Here is a 21610-nt window from a genome sequence, read left to right on the forward strand (position 1 = left end):
GCACCCAGGAGACATACGGTGACGGTTACCTGAGCGGGCTCCATGCTTGCCTTGGTATAGCGTCTGCACAGGTAACTCAGGAAAAAAGGCGCGAAACGATTGTCTGCCCTTGCTTTCCCGGAGGGAGGGAGGGAAGGGGGGCCTGACGATATGTACCCTGAACCACCTGCAACAATGTTTTAGCCCCATCAGGCATTGGGATCTTAACCCAGAATTCCAATGGGCAGCGGAGACTGCGGGAACTGTGGGATAGCTACCCACAGTGCAACGCTCCGGAAGTCGACTCTAGCCTCGGTACTGTGGAAGCACTCCGCCGAGTTAATGCACTTAATGCACTTAGAGCATTTTCTGTGGGGACACACACACTCGAATATATAAAAACGATTTCTAAAAAACCGACTTCTATAAATTCGACCTAATTTCGTAGTGTAGACATACCCTATCATACAACACTTCTTGTTAATACACCCCAGAATAATGTTAGCATTTTTGCAGCTGCATCACATTGTTGACTCATTTTCAATTTGTGATCCACTGTAACTCCCACCTAGCTAGTTATTCCCCAGTTTGTAGTTGTGCATTTGATTGTTCCTTCCTAAGTGAAGTACTTTGCACTTGTCTTTATTTAATTTCATCTTGCTGAATTCAGACCAATACTCCAATTTGTCAAGGTTGTTTTGAATTCTAATCCTGTCCTCCAAAGTGTTTTCAATCCCTCCCAGCGTGGTGTCATCTTCAGATTGTATAAACACATTCTCCACTCCATTATCGAAGTCATTAATGAAAATATTGAATAGTACCGGATGCAAGACTCACCCCTGAGGGATCCCACTAGATACGTCCTCCTAGTTTGACAGTGAACCATTGACAATTACTATTTGAGTATAGTCTTTCAACCAGTTGTGCACCCACCTTATAGCAATTTCATCTAGACCACATTTCCCTTGTTTGCTTTTGAGAATGTCATGTGGGGAACTGTATTTAAAGCCTTACTAAAGTCAAGATATATCACATTTACCCCGCCGCCGCTAGGCCAGTTACTCTGTCAAAGAAGGAAAGTAGGTTGGTTTGGAATGATTTGTTCTGGACAAATCCATGCTGGCTATTCCTTATGATCCTATTATTCTCTCGGTGCTTATAAATGGATTGTTTAATAATTTGTTCCAGGTATCCAAGTTAGGCTGATTGGTCTATAATTCTCTGAATTCTAATTGGTCTATAATTCTCTGAATCCTCTTTGTTCCCCTTTTTAAAGTATTGCCCTTCTCCAGTCCTCTTTCCTTGCACTTCTGTGTGTACTTGCTATTACAGTAAAAATCTACCTCCTGACAGCAATCATCCCCCTACATTTAAACCAGCATCTTTGGAAGGAAAGGATCTAATTAACACATAAGCCCCTGAGTCACTATGACAATCTACTTTCATGGTTATCTGTAAATAATCAGAGTTCTATCCGCTGTCAATCCTTGAAATGTAAGGTGTTTTTTTTTATGACTAATCCATGGTATTTTTTTTTCTCGCAGAAGTGCTTATATTCTTTACTTTACTTTTACACAGGAACATCTCTGCCTTTTACATGCAGAAGAACTCTTAAGTTTATATGGTACCCTGAGGTGGTACCTCTGTCTGTGTGACAGGATGTCCCTTGAGCATTTTGGGTTAGGATTATAGGAATGTGAAGAGAAGCTGAGTAATTCTGTCCTAACCAAAGTCTAAATGAGATATCCTAGGGCACTGTAGGCAAAACACAGTAAAATAAATAAATAAAAGTGCTCATTGCAGCCCAGTAGACAATACATAAAACGATGATGATTGATAAAAACTTGCAGGTGAAATCTTTCATTGAAATAAGTAAAAACAATAAATAAAGTAGGTCCTGGAAAATCTTTCTTTTTCTTTTTTTCCTTCTTGGCCTACATAAAGAAATCACCTTTAAGAGATTTCTTTTTTCCCTCTATCACCCCCTCCTCTTCCTCCAAAGTTTTGAAGTAAAAATGTAGGGCCTGATCCTCTTCTCACTTTACTGCATTGGCTTCACTAGAATTCTTTCTGATTTACACTGGCATAAATGAGCTGACTCATGCTTTTAAAGTTTAATTATATGAACACCGGGGTTTAACAATGTTGAAAAGCACCCTTTAATCAAATCCATAAGAACATAACAATAGCCATACTGGGTCAGACCAAAGGTACATCTAGCCCAGTATCCTGTCTTCTGACAGTGGCCAATGCCAGGTGCCCCAGAGGGAATGAACAGAACAGGTAATTATCGAGTGATCCGTCCCCTGTCGCCCATTCCCAGCTTCTGGCAAACAGAGGCTAGAGACACCATCCCTATCCATTCTGGATAATAGCCATTGATGGACCTATCCTCCATGAATTTATCTAGTTCTTTTTTGAACCCTGTTATAGTTTTGGACCTTGATAACATCCTCTGACAAGGAGTTCCACAGGTTGACTGTGCGTTATGTGAAAAAAAGGCTTTCTTTTGTTTGTTTTAAACCTGCTGCCTATTAATTTCATTTGGCGACTCCTAGTGTTATAAGGAGTAAATAACATTTCATTATTTACTTTCTCCACACCAGTCATGATTTTATAGACCTCTATTATATCCCCACTTAGTTGTCTCTTTTCCAGGCTGAAAAGTCCCAGTTTTATTAATCTTTCCTCATATGGCAGCCGTTCCATACTCCTAATCATTTTTGTTGCCCTTTTCTGAACCTTTTCCTATTCCAATATATTTTTTTTGAGATGGGGTGACTACATTTGCACGCAGTATTCTAGATGTGGACACACCATGGATTTATATAACGGCAATATATTTTCTGTCATTATCTATCCCTTCCTTAATGATTCCCAGCATTCTGTTTGGTTTTTTGACTGCCGCTGCACATTGAGTGGATGTTTTCAGAGAATGATCCACAATGACTCCAAGATCTCTTTCTTGAGTGGTAACAGCCAATTTAGACCCCATCATTTTATATGTATAGTTGGGATTATGTTTTCCAATGTGCATTACTTTGCATTTATCACCATTGAATTTCATCTGCCATTTTGTTGCCCAGTCACCCAGTTTTGAGAGATCCTTTTGTAGCTCTTTGCAGTCTGCCTGGGACTTAACTATCTTGAGTAGTTTTGTATCATCTGCAAATTTTGCCATTTCACTGTTTACCCCTTTTTCCAGATCATTTATGACTATGTTGAATGGGACTGGGCCCAGTAGAAACACCTGGGGGACACCACTATTTACCTCTCTCCATTCTGAAAACTGACCATTTATTCCTACCCTTTGTTTCCTATCTTTTAACCAGTTACCAAGCTATGAGAGCACTTTCCCTCTTATACCATGACAGCTCACTTTGCTTAAGAGCTTTTGGTGAGGGACCTTGTCAAAGGCTTTCTGAAAATCTAAGTACATTATGTCCACTGTATCCCCCTTGTCCACATGCTTGTTGACCCCCTCAAAGAATTCTAGTAGATTGGTGAGGCATGATTTTCCTTTACAAAAACCATGTTGACTCTTCCCCAACAAATTAAGTTCATCTATGTGTCTAACAGTTTTGTTGTTTACTATAGTTTCAACCATCTGCCTGGTACTGAAGACAGGCTTACTGGCCTGTAATTGCTGGGATCACCTCTGGAGCCCTTTTAAAAATTGGCGTTACATTAGCTATCCTTCAGTCATTTGGTACAGAAGCTGATTTAAATGATAGGTTACAGACTACAGTTAGTGGTTCTGCAGTTTTGTATTTGAGTTCCTTCAGAACTCTTGGGTGAATAGCATCTGGTCCTGGTGACTTATTACTGTTTAGTTTATCAATTTGTTCTACAACCTCCTCTAATGACACCTCAATCTGAGACAGTTCATCATATTTGTCACCTAAAAAGAATGGCTCAGGTTTGGGACTCTCCCTCACATCCTCAGCCATGAAGACTGATGCAAAGAATTCATTTATTTTCTCCACAATGGCCTTATTGTCCTTGAATGCTCCTTTAGCATCTTGATCGTCCAGTGGCCCCATTGGTTGTTTAGCAGGCTTCCTGCTTCTGATGTACTTAACAAATTTTTTGCTATTACTTTTTGAGTCTTTGGCTAGCTGTTCTTCAAATTCTTTTTTGGCCTTCCTAATTATATTTTTACATTTAGTTTGCCAGAATTTATGCTCCTTCTATTTTCATCACTAGGATTTAACTTCCACTTTTTAAAGGATGTCTTTTTGCCTCTCACTGATTCTTTTACTTTGTTGTTTAGCCACGGTGGCACTTTTTTTGTTATCATCTATGTTTTTTAATTTGGGGTATACATTTAAGTTGAGCATCTGTTATGGTGTCTTTAAAAAGTTTCCATGCAGCCTGTAGGGATTTCACTGTTGGCGCTGTACCTTTTAAATTTCTGTTTAATTAACCTCCTCGTTTTTGTGTTGTTCCCCTTTCTGAAATTAAATGGAATGTTACAGTGTTGGGCTGCTGTGGTGTTTTTCCCGCCAGAGGGATGTTAAATTTAGTTACCATATATTATGGTCTCTATTACCAAGCAGTCCAGCTATATTCACCTCTTGGACCATGTTCTGTGCTCCACTTAGGACTAAATCAAGAATTGCCTCTTCTCTTGTAGGTTCCAAGACTAGCTGCTCCAAGAAGCAGTCATTTAAGGTGTCAAGAAACTTTTAAGCCCCCATCCAGATAGGTTTGAAAATGTTGTATCTGTTGGAGTTATTGAACATTGCTGTCAATACATCACAGATAGAAAATGTAATGTTTGCAATACATCTTTCGAGTTATAAGAGAGCCTAAAAAACTCTTAACTAATAACCTGAAACTTTTTATAAATGAACATTTTGCATGTAGCTAAATGCTTTCTTAAATGATAACACTGCACATGTGATACGCTTGATTGCAACTTGTTTTCTAAATTAAAAAATGTAAATGTGGCATTGAGAAAATTTAAAAAGATTGAAGGCAGGTTATGTCAGCAGCACACACACACCAAAGTGTCTTCCATCTATCTAATCAGCCTCTCCTCCTCTGTGTGCCTATCTCCATTGTTTACTTTCAAATCCATAATATTTTTGCATCCTTTCCCTGGGTCAGGATTCATTAAAAAAAACTAATGAATTTAAAAATATGCTTTTCCCTTGTCCATTTGATACAGAGCCCTGCAATTTGACTTTCATTGCTTGTTTCCATCCTTGTCTCGCCAATCCTTTTCACTCTTTCTTTCTGTTTACTTTATTACATTTTTTATTGAGGCTTGAGATGAAACGGTCACTGCATCATGGGCCCATTACACTTCCTAACAATTCCATTTACACCTTATTGTTTGTCTTATTGCTGGAAAATTCAGGTGATTCATCATGCCTGAAGAAGCACCTGATCCCAATTCCCTTGATATCACAATCGCTATGTGACAGGAATACTGTAAGCAGTAATTTTCAGACCCTGACAAGCCAAGGTGATAACTCTTTGGGGACTTTTTGCCTCTCAAGTATTGATGAGTTCCATTTTCATAATGCTGCATTTTCTTTTTTCCTTTCAATAGCCCGCTGAATGTGGAAAAGGGTTTGGAGTTAATAAAGGATGTGGCAGATCTCCTGAAGCTGCAGATGAGTGACTTTGACGATGTCAAGTATGTATATGGTGCTCATCCCTTCTATTTTATATGTTTTTTCATTGTTATTCTTTAATATGTATTTTCTTAAGGGAATACCTAAATTTTTATCATCAAAATTCATCATGGGGGGGGGGGAGAGAAAGAGAAGAATATCCTGGCGTTGTTTGCCAAGTTTTGTGTACAGTTAGCAATAGCCTACTTAATAAAAATGATCTGATGCAGTCCAAAAGATCTCCATATTACCACTAGTATAAGGTAAAAGGGAAAATTATAATCTTCAGAGTGCTGTATAAACATTAACTAACTTCACCAGAACTCTGTAAGATAAGTATTGTAAGGGGTATTATACTCAATTTCATAGAAGGGGAGGTGTAGTGTCCGAGGTAGAGTAGAACTCAGGGGTTTCTGACTTTGAGTTTTGTGCATGGAACACTAGATTATGTCTCCTTCAGGGGTCCAGCCTTGTTTAAACATTGTTTTACTTTTCTGCATTTCACACTGACTGATTATATGCATGTTCATCTGGTAAATTGGACAGGTAGTGACCTGACAGATCTGGTACAACGAAGATATTGCTTAAATTTTCTAAGGTGGAAATGTTTGCACAGGAACTATAGCTCCTCCATGAGAGAAAGTTTAAAAAAATAGAACTCAACAGAATTTAATAGAGAGCTAATAAGGACATAAAGGTTAGTGCATGGGAGGGTTTGGCAGCTTTCAGAGAAATTCTGACATGGGAGACGATATTTGGGAGTTTTTTGATAGTCTCTTTAATTCTTCTGCCAGGTGTTGTTGGCAGCAGAAATGGCCAGGTTTAATTTTCTAGAAATTTCCTTAAAGACTTAACTAACACTGGCTTAAGCCCCCACCCAGAAATCTGGGAACCTACATAAACCACCCTGGCTGCCCCTTATGGGCAGTTCTTGCAAGCGCTGAGTCCAGAGGTTATAACAAAGAGAACTTTGGAGGTGTAGAGGGGGAGGTAGACAACACAATGAGTTGGTAAAACCACCAAGTAACAAATTATATGATGTAAGACTCCCACCTTCCAGGATGTCTTAAAAGTAGTACTCACCTTGGTCCTTCTTTGGCCATTATGAGTGACTAATGTGTTCTGGCCACTTCCTACCACCTCAGCTCCCTGCTCACAGTTAGCTAACCTGGACTGGAGAACTCCAAGGACTCTATCTAACAGGTTGCTGCTGCCTGGGCAGCTCTGGGGGCTCCTCTCCCTAACTCAGCTGGAGTGATTTCAGCTTTAATTGCTGGGTAGGGATGCCCACACCAGAGTCCCATGGATAGACTGCTGCTCTGTCTGTGGTTTCAGTCCAAGCTGCCTACCTCTTCCACTGCTCTGTGCCATCCATCACCTCAGAGGTGCTACTGCCACTGATGCTCTGCATCATCTGTTGCCACCAAGTTGCCACTACTGCCTTGAAGCTGCCTAGACAATGCGCTGTTCAGCAGTCTCAGCTCAACTCTCAGGATGAGATCAGTGGTGTCTGGGACACTTGACAGAGGTCTCACCGGCAGAGAAGCACTTCCAGCAGCTGTCAGGAGCCTTTTCCCTCTCTTTCTCCCTTACCTGTGTCCATGCTCCGTTACTCAACTTCGCCTGATCACAATCTCGGTCAGGATGACCTCAGGCACATTCAGTATCTTGTCCTTGTATTTCCCAACAAAGTGAATTGCATTTAATTGCTCCTAAAGGCAAAACTAAACTGCATTTTATTCAGAATGCACCACGCCATCACATAATATGCAAATGAAGCCTGACCCATTCAGTCAATTCTCCTTGCCCTCTAACTGATGCTGGCAGAGATCTCCCTCGCCAGTGAAGCCCCTTCCTATCTGCAGATCTTAAGTTGTTGTGGGCCGTTCTTCTCCCATTTCACTAGCAGATGACAATATTGAGCTCCCTTCTCTCTAAAGCTTCAAGCCACAGGCTTTACGTCTGGAAGGATATAGTAGGTGCTTATTTGTAGTGGGACTCAGGGACTGACTGCTTTTAGCCCCTTAATTGTGTTGCTGCACTGCGGTACTCTCCTCAATCTTTCCTGCAGTTGCCCTCACTCTGTCTATATGTGATGGTACCAGTAAATGTCATTAGTTTTCCAGTGCTATACCTTTGACTTACAGGAGGTAAATGTAGCTCAATGGCCAGCTAATTTACCCTACATCGCCATATATCTCGTTTAATCACTGTGGTTATTCTAGCACATGCCAAGAGAAGATTCATAGCTTCCAAGGCTAGAAGGGAGCACTGCGATTATCTAGTTTGACCTCCAGTATAACACAGGCCATAGAACTTCCCCCAAAATAATTCTTTTGAATCAAGAGTATATCTTTAAAAAATATTCGATCTTGATCTAAAAATTGCCAGTGGTGGAGAATCCCACCTATGGTTCCTATGGTTAATTGCCCTCACTCTCAAAAATGTATGCCTCCTTTCCAGTCTGAATTGATTTAGTTTCAACTTCCAGCCATTGGATCATTTTATATCTTTTTCTGCTAGATTGAAGAGCCCATTATTAAATATTTGTTGTCCATATAGATACTTACAGAGTGTGGTCAAGTCGCCCCTTAACCTTTTTTTTTTTTTGTTAAACTAAATAGATCGAACTCCTTGAGTCTATAATTATAAGGCATGATTTTTAATCTTTTATCATGTTCATGGCTCTTCTCTGAACCCTTTCCAATTTATCAATATCCTTCTTCAATTGTGGGCACAAGAACTGGTTACAGCATTCCAGCAGTGGTCACACTTTGCCAAATATGGAGGTAAAATCCATTCTCTACTCCTACTAAAGATTCCCCTGTTTATGTGTCCCATGATTGCATTAGCTCTGTTGGCCAGAGAGTCACATTAGCAGCTCATGTTCAGCCCCAATCAGGAGCTTCATAGGCTGGGTTCTTTGTGAGCTAGAGCTTCGTGAGCCCTCTTCTCCTCTGGTTGAGGTAAGCTGCGGTGTGTTGCCCATGGTCTGAGCGCTTCCTGTGGAGTTCTGGGCCTGGGTTTGATGCTTGCGCCCGTTCCCCCTCTCCCCAGGCAGTTAGCAACTTTTTAAAAGAATGGAGTATGTAACTGGGTGGGGAAACCATTCAGTAAGTCTGAGGTCAGTTGAAGGAGATAGAAACAAAGAGGAAGTAGGGAGGAGCTTGACATATTTGGCTAATTCAGAGACTGACGTGGCAACACAACATGTGAATAAGACTAGGAAATGAAATTTTCTCTCTCTCTTTTCCGTCCCCAACATAGTATATGGTATGATGGTGAGAGCACTATTTCCTGTGTCAGAGATCCTTAAACTTTTTGTCAACTTTTTTGGGCAAACATAAGTTTTACTAATGAAAACTACAGGGTTAATTTCAAAGACCATGCAAAAGCAGCATGTTTAATAAGAATTATTTCTGAGACGTGCACCATAGCAAATTTAAACAATCAATTCTTCTAAGGGACCTATAATCTAGAACTCTCAATTATTTCACGTACATTTTTCTGTGATGTAATAATTTTGAAAGGATTATTTCACAGAGGCGATCTTATTGTTTTGTGGTCAGTTTTGCCGCTGAATATTTATAGTATGTGCCTATATTTTAGCTTTTCCCACTGTTCTGGAATTTGGTTGAGTGAACAGTTGCCTTTGCAGCCTATTCCGATGTTATTTCTTGATTAGTTGATGCAAGGTGGTAATCAGCTTATCTTATCTTCTCTCTTTCACCAACATGGCAAGTTTAACTGATGACCTGGGATCCTCAGTATAGCCTCAGCTTGGCTCCTAGAGTGCACAATTCACTGCAACACTTGTTTTGTTTTCAAGTTACATTGACATAAACTTTGCTCTCCCTGTGAAGCGGATGAGTTGGGATTTATTTGGGGAATACATAATCAGAAATGTTTCAACATTGCAAAAAGGATCCAACATGTTAGCTGTCACTTTCAGATACAGCCTGAATTTTTATGGAAGTACTAGTTATGCTTAATATGTTTTGTTAATGGTTATGTCGCTGTCAGATAAATTCCATTATTTCTTATTACATCATTAGAGACCATTAAAATGATATTAACATGCTGATGTAATTATGCAAGCAGACGTAAAATGACTATAGTTATGATTTTAAAATCTAATTATGGGTGTCCACAGCCTCTGGTGATTGATTGTTGGACTGGTGTAGTATGGATTGGAGTCAGGTGGGTGGTAATACCAGGAGGCCTGGCATTAAAAAAAAGGGGTATGGGGGGATGGATTCCACCACAATGTGAACTGTAGCGATGACCTTTCTCCTAGAATTACAGTTCTTCAGCCATCATCAACTGAACTTATAGAAAAGGAATCTTATCAAAGAAAATCCAAATACAATTTTTAAAAAATGTAAAACTTACTAGGTCAGCTGAGAGTGTAAAGCAGGGGTGGATGTAGCCTCCCAATTCAATGGGTGCATTATACTAAACTGCCTATGGGGCATTGACCACCCACAGCAACATCCTCTGCCCTGGCATTGCAACCCTAATACTGTCCTGGGGAAGAGGGGCAGCTCCCAGCAAGGGGAGAGGGATACTGAAGAGCAAGCCTGCCCTTCACTTGCCCTGCAGTGGTAGCTCCTGTCTCATGGAGCTGAGCCTGGTTTTCTGCTCTGGGGGTTGTTGATCTGGTGCATGGGGTCACAGTGCCACTCAAGTTTGTCTGCGGGATGATTTCTGTGGGTGCAGCTGAACCCATGAGCCCATGCTAAAGCTGCCCCTGGTGTAATAGGAAGGACAGTCTGATTCTGTGATTTGAGCCATTGGATTATCACAAACACTGTCTTCCTGGATTCTTCTGACATAGACAGTGTGATTTATCTGTGCCTATTTATTCAGCATTCTTACATTTGAGATAATACCAAAGAAGCGGCTGAGGGGATTTCCTGCCATTAAACCACTGGATGCCCTTAAATGTGAAGGAAATAAAAGGGGATGACCATGTCTATGCATCTCATATAATAATACTCTAGACCAGGGGTTGTGTAACATTTTCATGATATGGGCCACATGTTAAGAGTGAGATTATCTGGTGGATACCATATCTTCCACTGGTGATTGAACATCATCCCTATGGCAGCTGAAGAAATTGCTTATATAAAAAAGTAATAGTAGGAAATTTTAGCTGTCTTTAAATTCTATAGAAAAAAGCTATTCATAATATCTTTTTCTTCTTCATTTTATTTCTCTTTACCATCATTTATGTCCTTCTCTTTAAAGATTCCTTGCCACCTGGTCTTTTTCTTCGCCTGGATGTTCTTCTCTTTTGCTTTGTCCTCCTCTCCCTTTGCACATCCTTCCATGATTCCATACCATTGTTGTTTCCCAGTGTTTCTAAACCTTGTTCTGGAGGTATCACCTCTCTTAGGTGAGTTGGTAGTTTAGGTTTCATGCTTCCTGAATCTTGTTCTCTCTTAGAGTATCAAGTGTGCCCGTTTTTGGTGTTTTGTTGTGTGACGCGATAACTGGGAATAAAACTGAAACCTCTCAAAGGTAGGACACCAAATGGGTATCTATCCAGATTCTTCTACCTTGCCCAACACTCTAGTGTATGAGTACAACCATAATAGCCAATACCAACACATAGGCTATAGAAGTACAACTATAGAATTCTGGGGAGGAACACGTGACTTTAGTACAGTTTAAATTCTGATATTCATGGATTTTAAAGGCTGAAAAGGTCATTCTGATAATGTAATCTGACCTCTTTGCATTGTGCCAAATAACTTGTGGTTGACTTGTATGTATGTATTCCGGGCCGAAAATCTATATTAAAAGAACATTATTAAGATTGCAAAGTCAAGCACTCAAAAGTTAGGACATGCTGGAATTAAGATTGCCAGTGCAACCTTCTGCCCTCTTGTACATATATATTATGATATAGGCTTTACTTACATGACCACATACTGTTTTTGCAAGAGGACTTCTGCCTCGTTCTGTGTCCAGGATGGATGGTGCCCAGTTAAGAAGCAGCTATTCAGTATTTTGTTTTTTCCTCATTGTTCAATATGTGGCCTTAGGCCTTATTTACAAGATATTCAAAGCCTGCTATGAAGACAGAATTATTAATTTCCTCATGGGCTTTTCTGTGATACTCAGCATTACAGTATCTGAGTGCTTCACAAATATTGATTCATTGATCTTCACAAAGTCCCTGTGAGGTGAGGGGTATTATTATCCTCATTGAACAGATGGGCAGCTGAGTCACAGAGAAATCAAGGTCAAAAGTATCCACTAATTTTGAGTGTCCAGTTTGACACATCTAGGACCTGATTGAGTACTTAGCATTTTATAGCACTTTGTATATTCACAGCATTGGTCTGATTGACTGTAAGTGCTCAGTTTGTCTGCAAATCAAGCCCCAGAGTCTTCAGCTGGGCACCCAGAAAATAAGGAACACAATTAGTGGCCATCCCTGAAAAGTTTGGTAACTTGCCTAGCATCACATAGGAACTCAGTGGCGGAGGCAGGGACAGAATCCAGTTCTCCAGGGCAGCAATCAACTGTCTTAATTGTGAGACCTTGCTTTCTCCTCCTGCAGTCCCCCGCCTCATTCACTACACAGCTGAAACAAATGAGAGACCAGGTGAGTGATGTAATATCTTTTATTGGCAGTTTCTCTTGGAGCAAGAGACAAGCTTTTGAGCTACACAGAGCTCTTCGTCAGTGCAATACAACAAATGAAACAGGCATCTATAGACAACAGTCTCTTTTACTGTACAACCCTGCTTCATTCCCAGAGTTGGTCCATTCTGTGCACTGAATGAAGCAGAGATCTTGTGGAAAAAATAAGTGATCACATAATTAAAAACGATGTCATGATATCTTTGCACAAGGGTGTCAAATGAAGGTTGTGCAGGCAACTTCCATTCTTACATTTCCTAATTCTGAGTACTTGACTTTACAATGTTAATAATGTTATTTTAATGTATTATTGTGTGTTATTTTAAACAGGCAAACTAAAACCCCCCAGAAATTTCATTGTGTCTCTTCACATTGATACCCACGTGGTTCATCAACAGGGTTGGATCCTTTAGATCCACCACACAGACCTCTGCTGGTTGAGCTAATGGACTAGCTGATAGCAATAGGAGGTTGCCATCCTCCACCAGCACGAGATGGGAATGAGATACACATTTTGCCGGTGGGTTCGCTTATTGACAGAAGAATAGTGAGATTCAGGAATCCTGAATTCCATTCTAGGCTCTGGAGTGGTGTATGGTCAAGTGGGCAGAGACTTTTCTCTGTGTCCATTTCCCTCAAGCTTGATGCATTCTACCATGTCCCTGTCCAAGTTCTGTCTCGTCCCCACCCTACGCTCCTTGTCTACCCAGTCACAGTCTCTACTCCTCAGGCTTATGGTCTAAGTTCCAGGCTCCTTGCCCAGCCTATTCTCCCACCCCAGGCTCGCTGAGTCCTATTCTTCCTTCCCACCCCACAACAATGAGTCTCTTACCTTGGAAAACACCTGGTCTCCGGGCCAGCTACTCTGAGTTCCACTGTCTAGGCCCCTTGTCTAATCTGTCTCTTCTTCCCATTGTCTTCTATTTCCAGTCTCCCCCACAGGCTCCTGAGCCAGTCTCAGTCTCCCTCCCCACTCCCTCTTTGTCCCAGTCTCTTCACCTAGTCCCAGTTCTCTTCCCATACCCCAGCTCCTTGTTAGATCTGTCTCTCTTCCCCATTTGCCCCCATTCCTTCATTCTGGTGAGCACTAGGAGCTGTGAGAGGCTTGAGCATGTGCAGACTGCAATTTTTCAAAGGCTTGTAATTTGGCTAAATTTGGATGTATTTTCATGTGGACAGCAAAGGCACATTCCAAATACAAAAAGCCACCCTCTGCCAAATTTCAAGTCCCTGCTACAAAGCAATGAGAGTGATAGAATATTTCAAAGAAAAGGTCTTAAGAATTTTTTAACACGGTCTAAACAGTGTATTTTTTCCTGTCCTTGTTATTGTAAATGGCTTAACTGTTTTGGCAGAAATTAAATAAATAAATAAATTGGTCTGTGTCACACAACTGGCATGTAAAATTTCAGCCCAGACTTAAAGTTTGGTAAAGTTATAAGCAACTGAAAAGAGGATGTTATAATGAAAGTGCCAGGCAACCTTAATGACAGACAGCGCTAATAGCCCCACCTATAATGAATGTGTATGTTGGCAGTTGTATACTAATCAGACTAACATACAGATTTGGTTCATTGTTTTGTCTTGTTTTGTTGCTAACACTTGAAAAACCCAATCAGCCATTTAATCATATTCACTCATCCAGAACCTAAATACTGGAGATCAGTGCTTCGTGGTTTCACTTCATCATGCTGATAGATTATGACGTGTGATACATGTATGCTCTAAATGTGAGCATCTCAGGAAATTACCGGTAACTTGAGAGACAAGATAGTGGTAAGCTGGTTTACTTAACCCAGTGTGCAGATTTGAAGGGCAGTAACAGGGATGGTGATACTCTGGAACAGATAAATTTTCTATGATACACAATACTTTTGGGATCACATCTAGGCACTGATTTGTGTGGCCTCTCTTCTGAACAGCAATCAAAGGGAGCCTTTCTCTGTGATGTAGCATGCTGAGCCTCTTCTCCAACGTGTGTTCATCTACAGTGGGTACATCTATAAAGTTTATCCTATTTTGACAGATTTTACTAGTTTGAGAGAGATTCCCATATTGTACAATGTACATACTGTACTTTGAGGCATCCCAGACCATTTCACTTAGTGAGTTCTGTGTTTGTCCTCTATAATACTGGCTCTTTTTTAAAGGTGTTTTTTTTTAAATAAAGCAGCTAAAACAAAACACAGCAAAACAAATTCTTATGAAAAGCTGTAGAGAATAGAGTAAAAGCCGTAGAAATTACCTATATCTCCTAAGTCACAAAAACTGATAACATTTCTGTTATCTGTGATGTTTAGTTTTACCTAAGAGGAGTTTTCAAATATTGTGTATATGAACATAAATATTGTGAACAGTCTTTTCTCTTTGGGCATATCTCATGTTGTTATAGTGTTTGTGCATATTACTGATAGATTGAATCGATATTTCCATGATAACAATTACATTCATTTGTACATAACTTAAACACATTTTTCATTTTCCACTGATAACTTGCCAGACTTGGTCTCAGCACAGAGGTGAGGTACATTTTTTTTTTCAAAGCTTGGGGAACATTTCCTCTGCTTTTCTTTTCATGTAATAAGCAAGCCAACAAACTAAAGTACATTCTGTATAATCCTGTTAGAAATGCTGTATGTGTGAATAATGCATAAATGATGGAACTAGTTTTGTTCAAATGTGACTTCTATGGATTTCAATGAGTCTTAAAATCGGACCATTTGAAGACTGTACATACTGTGCTGTAGCTCACCATACGCAAGCTTTTTATAAGAAATTCCATTTTGTTTTCTATTATTTGACTATATTATACCATATTATTTGACAATTCATTTATTATACAAAGAAATCAGGCATAAGCACAAGGAGACAAAATTAGGGCTGGATTTTCAACTTTATCTGTGATTTGAGCGAGGGAGTGATTTCTCAACCTTAATGCTTCATTGATCTTGAGCTTTTTATTTTCCCCCCCATGAAATAATATAGTTTGTGTTTATTACCTGATAGATTTGCATAGAACCAAGACCATTTTGCAGCCTTCACTATAACTATAGCGAAAGATATAATAGGAATATGTGGAAATAATTAGGAGGATTCTGATCTGCAGCATTTAATAAATGCTGGGTGACAAAGCAAAAAGCCATAACATTCAGGGAGACTCTTCAGTTATGTCTACACAGCAGCTGGGAGTGCGCTTCTCACCATGGAGAGACAGACATGCGCTAGCTGTACTTGAGCAAGCATGTTAAAAATAGCAGCATGGCTGCAGCAGCATGGATGGCAGCTCAGGCTAGCCACCCAAATACAAACGTGCCCAACCCCCTCTGTACATACTTGGGTGTCTAGTGCAAGCTGTTGCATATGCCACCATGGCCATTCTGCTATTTTTAGCATGCTAGCTGGAGGAGAGCTAGTATATATCTGTCTACCAACACTAGAAAGAAATCTCCCAGCTGCTGTGTAGATCTACCCTTACAAGTAAAAATGGGCTAAGTTCTAAAAATCATAGAAATGAAGAGTTGGAAGGGACCTTTAGAGGTCATCTAATCCATCCCCCAGCGCTGAGGCAGAACCAGGTAAACCTAAACAATCCCTGACAGGTGTTTGTCAAACCTGTTCTTAGAAACCTCCAGTGGTGGGGATTCTACAGCTTCCCTGGGAATCCTATCCCAGAATTTAATTACCCTTATAATTAGAAAGTTTTTGCTAATATCTAACCTAAATGTCCCTTGCTGCAGATTAAGCCCATTACTTCTTGTCCTACCATCAGTGACCATAGAGAACAATTAATCACAGTCCTCCGTATAACAGACCTAACATATATGAAGACTGTTATCAGCTCCCCCCTCAGTCTTCTTTTCTCAAGATTCAACATGCCCTGTTTTTTAACCTCTCCTCACAGGTCAGGTTTTTTAAACGTTTTATCATTTTTATTGCTCTCCTTTGGACTCTTTCCAGTTATTCTACATCTTTCTTAAAGTGTAGCACCCAGAATTGGACACACTACTCCAGCTGATGCCTTACCAGTGCTGAGTAGAGCAGGATAATTACTTCCTGTATTTTACATATGACACTTCAATTAATAAACCCCAGAATGATATTACCCTCTTTTGCAACTGCATCGTATTTTTGACTCATATTCAATCTGATAATTGCTAATGGTTCTAAGATTGCTTCAGCTAGTTCCTTAAGCACCCTAGGATGACTTTCATCAGGACCTGCCGACTTGAATACATCTAATTTATCTAAATATTCTTTAACCTCATCTTTCCCTATTTTGGCTTACATTCCTCCCCCTTGTTAATAGTAATTGTGTTGAGCATCTTGTCACCATTTAAGTGAAGACTGAAGCAAAATAGACATTAAACACCTCAGGCTTCTTGATGTTCAGTTGATAGTTCTCCTTCCCTGCTAAGTAGAGAACCTATGTTTTCCTTTGTGTTTTTCTTGCTTCTAATGTATTTAAATAGCCTCTTCTTATTGATTTTTATGTCCCTTGCTAGTGTAACTCATTATGTGTCTTAGCCTTTCTGATTTTGTCCCTACATGCATGTGCTATTCTTCCGTACTTCTCCTTTACAATTTGGCCATGTTTCCAATTTTTGTATGATTCTCTTTTGATTTTCAGGTCATTAGAGGGCTTCTGTTGGAGTGATAATGGTGTCTTCCTGTTCTTCCTCTCTTTTCTTTGTATTAAAATAATCTGAAGTTGTGCCTTTAATATTGTCTCTGTGAGAAACTGCCAGTCCTCCTGAACTCCTTTGTTCTTTAGATTTTCTTCCCATGGGACCCACCAGTCTACCACTCTATCTACCAGTTCTCTGAGTTTCTTAAAGTCTGTTTTTTTGAAATTCATCATCCTTAGTCTGCTGCTCTCACTTCTTTCTTTCCTTAGAATCAAGAAATCTATCAGTTCATGATCACTTTCACCCCCAATTCACTTCTGTCTTCAGATTCACAACTAGTATCTTACTGTTAGTCAGAGTCAAGTCTAAAATGTAAAATCCCCCATTACACCAGGTCTTGTGCTTTGGATATTGTGTTATTTATTCTAGAAATGCCTCATCTATCTCCTTTTCCTAATTTCGTATTCTAGAATAGATCTCTATGATGATATAATACATATTTTCCCCATTTTATCTTTAACCAGACACTTTCAACTAGTCTCATCTCTTTCTGGACCTCAGATCAAGTGGATATATTATTGGTGTATAATGCAGCACCTCCTTTCTTTTTTCATTGCCTGTCATTCCTGAACAAGCTGTACCCCTCTCTACCAATATTTAAGTCATGAGATTTATCTCACCAAATATCTGTGGTGCCAATTAAATCATAATCCATTTTATGTGCTAATACTTCCAGTTCTTCCTGTTTGTTCCTCATACTCCTTGCATTTGTGTATAGATATCTAAGATGTTGAGCAGATTTACCCACTGAATTCTCTCTTGTTGCTCCTATGACTGATGGATGATCAAGGTACTAAAAAGAAAAGGAGTACTTGTGGCACCTTAGCGACTAATCAATTTATTTGAGCATGAGCTTTCGTGAGCTACAGCACCTGTAGCTCACGAAAGCTCATGCTCAAATAAATTGGTTAGTCTCTAAGGTGCCACAAGTACTCATTTTCTAATTACAGGCCAGTAAGCTGAACTACAGTACCAGGCAAAACTGGTTGAAACTATAGTAAAGAACAGAATTACCAGACAGATAAATGAACACGATTTGTAGGGGAAGCATCAACACAGCTTTTTTGAAGGAAAATCATGCCTCACAAATCTAGTAGACTTCAGCAAGCAGATGGACAAGGGTGATCCAGTTGATATTGTGTACCTGGACTTTCACAATGTCTTTGACAAGGTCCCATACCAAAGGCTCTTAAGGAATAATAAGCAGTCGTGGGATTAGAGGGAAAGTCCTCTCATGAGCAACAAAATGGCAGATGACAATTAATGTTGACAAATGCAAAGTATTGCACTTTGGAAAAAATAATCTTAACTATCCATACAAAATTATGGGTCCAAATTAGCTGTTATCACTCAGGAAAGAGATTTTGGAGTCATCATGGATAGTGTTCTGAAAACATCTGCTCAATGTGCAGCAGCAGTCAAAAAAGCTAACAGAATGTTAGGAACCATTAGGAAAGGAATAGATAATAAGACAAAAATGATCATAATGCCTCTATATAAATCCACGGTATGCCGAAACCTTGAATACTGTGTGCGGCTCTGGTTGCCTCATCTCAAAAAAGATATATTAGAATTGTAGAAGGTATTAGGGATATGGAACAGCTTCTATATGGGGAAAGATTAAAAACACTGGGACTATTCATCTTAGAAAAGAAAGGAGATATGATAGAAGTCTATAAAATCATTTATGGTATGGAGAAAGTAAATAAGAAAGTGTTATGTACCCCTTCACATAACACATGAAGCAGGGGTTACTCAATTAAATTAATAGGCAGTTGGTTTAAAACAAACGTAAGGAAGTACTTCTTATGTACTTATGTCCACAGAATGCACAGTCAACCAGTGAACTCGTTGCCAGATGATGCTGTGAAGGCAAAAAGTATAACTGGGCTCAAAATAGAATTAGTTAAGTTCATGGAGGTTCAGTCCATCAATGGCAATTAGCCAAGAAGGTCAGGGACACAACCCCATGCTCCGGGGATCCCTAAACCTGACTGCCAGAAGCTGGGACTAGACTCAAGATTTTCCCAGCTTTGTTCATTCCCTCTGAACCATTTGGCATGGGCTACTGTTGGAAGAAACGATACTAGGCTAGATGGATCATTGGTCTTATCCAGTATGGCCATTCTTATGTTCTTATGATCCTATTGTAATTTTTCATGCTTCCCCCGCAACATCTAGTGTCTCCTAATGTCACTGTTTCTTATGCTTATCTGTGGGCGTTTGTCACCTTACCCTCCTTACATCTAGTTTAAAGCCCTCCTCACAAGACTGAGGGGTCAGTGTGTGAAGATGCTGTTCTCCTTTATGGCCAGGTAGACCAAATTATTTCCTAGGAGACCTTTTCAGAGAACAGCATCTCATGGTTGAGGAAGCTGAAGCCCTTCCATCGATACCATCTGCACAGCCATGCATTCATCTGCAGGATGCATGTGTCCCTGTCTGGGCCCTTACCCTCAACCAGGAGGATGAATGAGAACACGACCTGTGCTTCTGATCTTTCACCCTCACTCCCAGAGTCCTGTAGTTACTGCTGATTTGCTCAGGATCATGCCTGGCAGTGTCATTAGTGTATAGGAGGATGAGCCGCATGGGGTAGTGGTCAGAGGGAAGAATGAGCCTTGGAAACCTTTCAGTAATGTCTCAGAAGTGGGCTCCAGGCAGGCAGCACAGCTCCTCGAACATCATGTCAGGTCAGGAGATGGATACCTCTATCCCGCAGAGAAAGGGAGTCACCAATCACCACTGTCCTCTACCTTCTCATCTTGGGTGCAGTGGCCATGAGTCTCCCTGTTGTGGGGACAGATAGCTCGTCCTCCTCAGCCATTGGAGTCTAGTCCTTACCTCCTGTTGCCAGTCCAATGCGCTGGTTCTTGCCTTCAATGGTCGGGGGACCTGGAGTTGGGAGTGGAGCACTGTCTGCTGCTCGAGGTGGCCAGCAGCCAGCCTGCTCCCTGTAGAGAAGCCAGTTCTCCTTCATCCTCTGGTGCCAATATAGATTAGCACCGTAGTGTCCAGGAAGTGGACCTCTTGTGTGGAATATTTCCAACACACCTCTGAACAACATACTAATCCACAGAGACCTTCCCACTAACACTACAAAAAGAAGGATTCTAGGTGGACTCCTCCTGAAGGTCGAAACAACAGACTGGACTTCTACATAGAGTGCTTCAGCTGACGTGCATGGGCTGAAATTGTGGAAAAGCAGCATCACTTGCCCCATAACCTCAGCCGTGCAGAACACAATGCCATCCACAGCCTCAGAAACAACTCTTACATCATAATCAAAAAGGCTGACAAAGGAGGTGCTGTCGTCATCATGAATAGGTCGGAATATGAACAAGAGGCTGCTAGGCTGCTCTCCAACACCACTTTCTACAAGCCATTACCCTCTGATCCCACTGAGGGTTACCAAAAGTAACGACAGCATTTGCTCAAGAAACTCCCTGAAAAAGCACAAGAACAAATCCGCACAGACACACCCATGGAACCCTGACCTGGGGTATTCTATCTTCTACCCAAGATCCATAAACCTGGAAATCCTGGACGCCCCATCATCTCAGGCATTGGCACCCTGACAGCAGGATTGTCTGGCTATGTAGACTCCCTCCTCAGGCCCTACACTCCCAGCTATCTTCAAGACACCACTGACTTCCTGAGGAAACTACAATCCGTCGGTGATCTTCCTGAAAACACCATCCTGGCCACTATGGATGTAGAAGCCCTCTACACCAACATTCCACACAAAGATGGACTACAAGCCGTCAGGAACAGTATCCCTGATAATGTCACGGCTAACCTGGTGGCTGAACTTTGTGACTTTGTCCTCACCCATAACTATTTCACATTTGGGGACAATGTATACCTTCAAATCAGCGGCACTGCTATGGGTACCCGCATGGCCCCACAGTATGCCAACACTTTTATGGCTGACTTAGAACAATGCTTCCTCAGCTCTCATCCCCTAATGCCCCTACTCGCGCTATATTGATGACATCTTTGTCATCTGGACCCATGGAAAAGAAGCCCTTGAGGAATTCCAGCATGATTTCAACAATTTCCATCCCACCATCAACCTCAGCCTGGTCCAGTCCACACAAGAGATCCACTTCCTGGACACTACAGTGCTAATAAGCGATGGTCACATAAACACCACCCTATACCGGCAACCTACTGACTGCTATTCCTACCTACATGCCTCCAGCTTTCACCCTGACCACACCACACGATCCATCGTCTGCAGCCAAGCTCTACGATACAACCACATTTGCTCCAACTCCTCAGACAGAGACAAACACCTACAACATCTCTATCAAACATTCTTACAACTACAGTACCCACCTGCTGAAGTGAAGAAACAAATTGACAGAGCCAGAAGAGTACCCAGAAGTCACCTACTACAGGACAGGTCCAACAAAGAAAATAACAGAACGCCACTAGCCATCACCTTCAGCCCCCAACTAAAACCTCTCCAACGCATCATCAAGGATCTACAACCTATCCTGAAGGACGACCCATCACTCTCACAAATCTTGGGAGACAGGCCTGTCCTTGCTTACAGACAGCTCCCGAACCTGAAGCAAATACTCACCAGCAACCACATACCACACAACAGAACCACTAACCCAGGAACCTATCCTTGCAACAAAGCCCGTTGCCAACTGTGTC

At 40.9% G+C, this 21610-nt stretch overlaps 1 protein-coding gene across 3 annotated transcripts in view; it reads left to right on the plus strand.

Moving 5' to 3' along the window:
* Nucleotides 1-21610, plus strand: part of PTPRN2 (protein tyrosine phosphatase receptor type N2) — a 1058681-nt gene that overhangs the window by 479675 nt on the left and 557396 nt on the right. For all 3 annotated transcript variants that reach the window (XM_084620378.1, XM_084620379.1, XM_084620380.1), the window contains one exon: nt 5540-5626. In XM_084620378.1, the coding sequence (XP_084476504.1) occupies nt 5540-5626 (87 nt within the window). The remainder of the gene's footprint in view (nt 1-5539; nt 5627-21610) is intronic.

This window comes from Lepidochelys olivacea (assembly GCF_965140295.1).
Source record: "Lepidochelys olivacea isolate rLepOli2 genome assembly, chromosome: 2".
Taxonomy (NCBI): domain Eukaryota; kingdom Metazoa; phylum Chordata; order Testudines; family Cheloniidae; genus Lepidochelys; species Lepidochelys olivacea.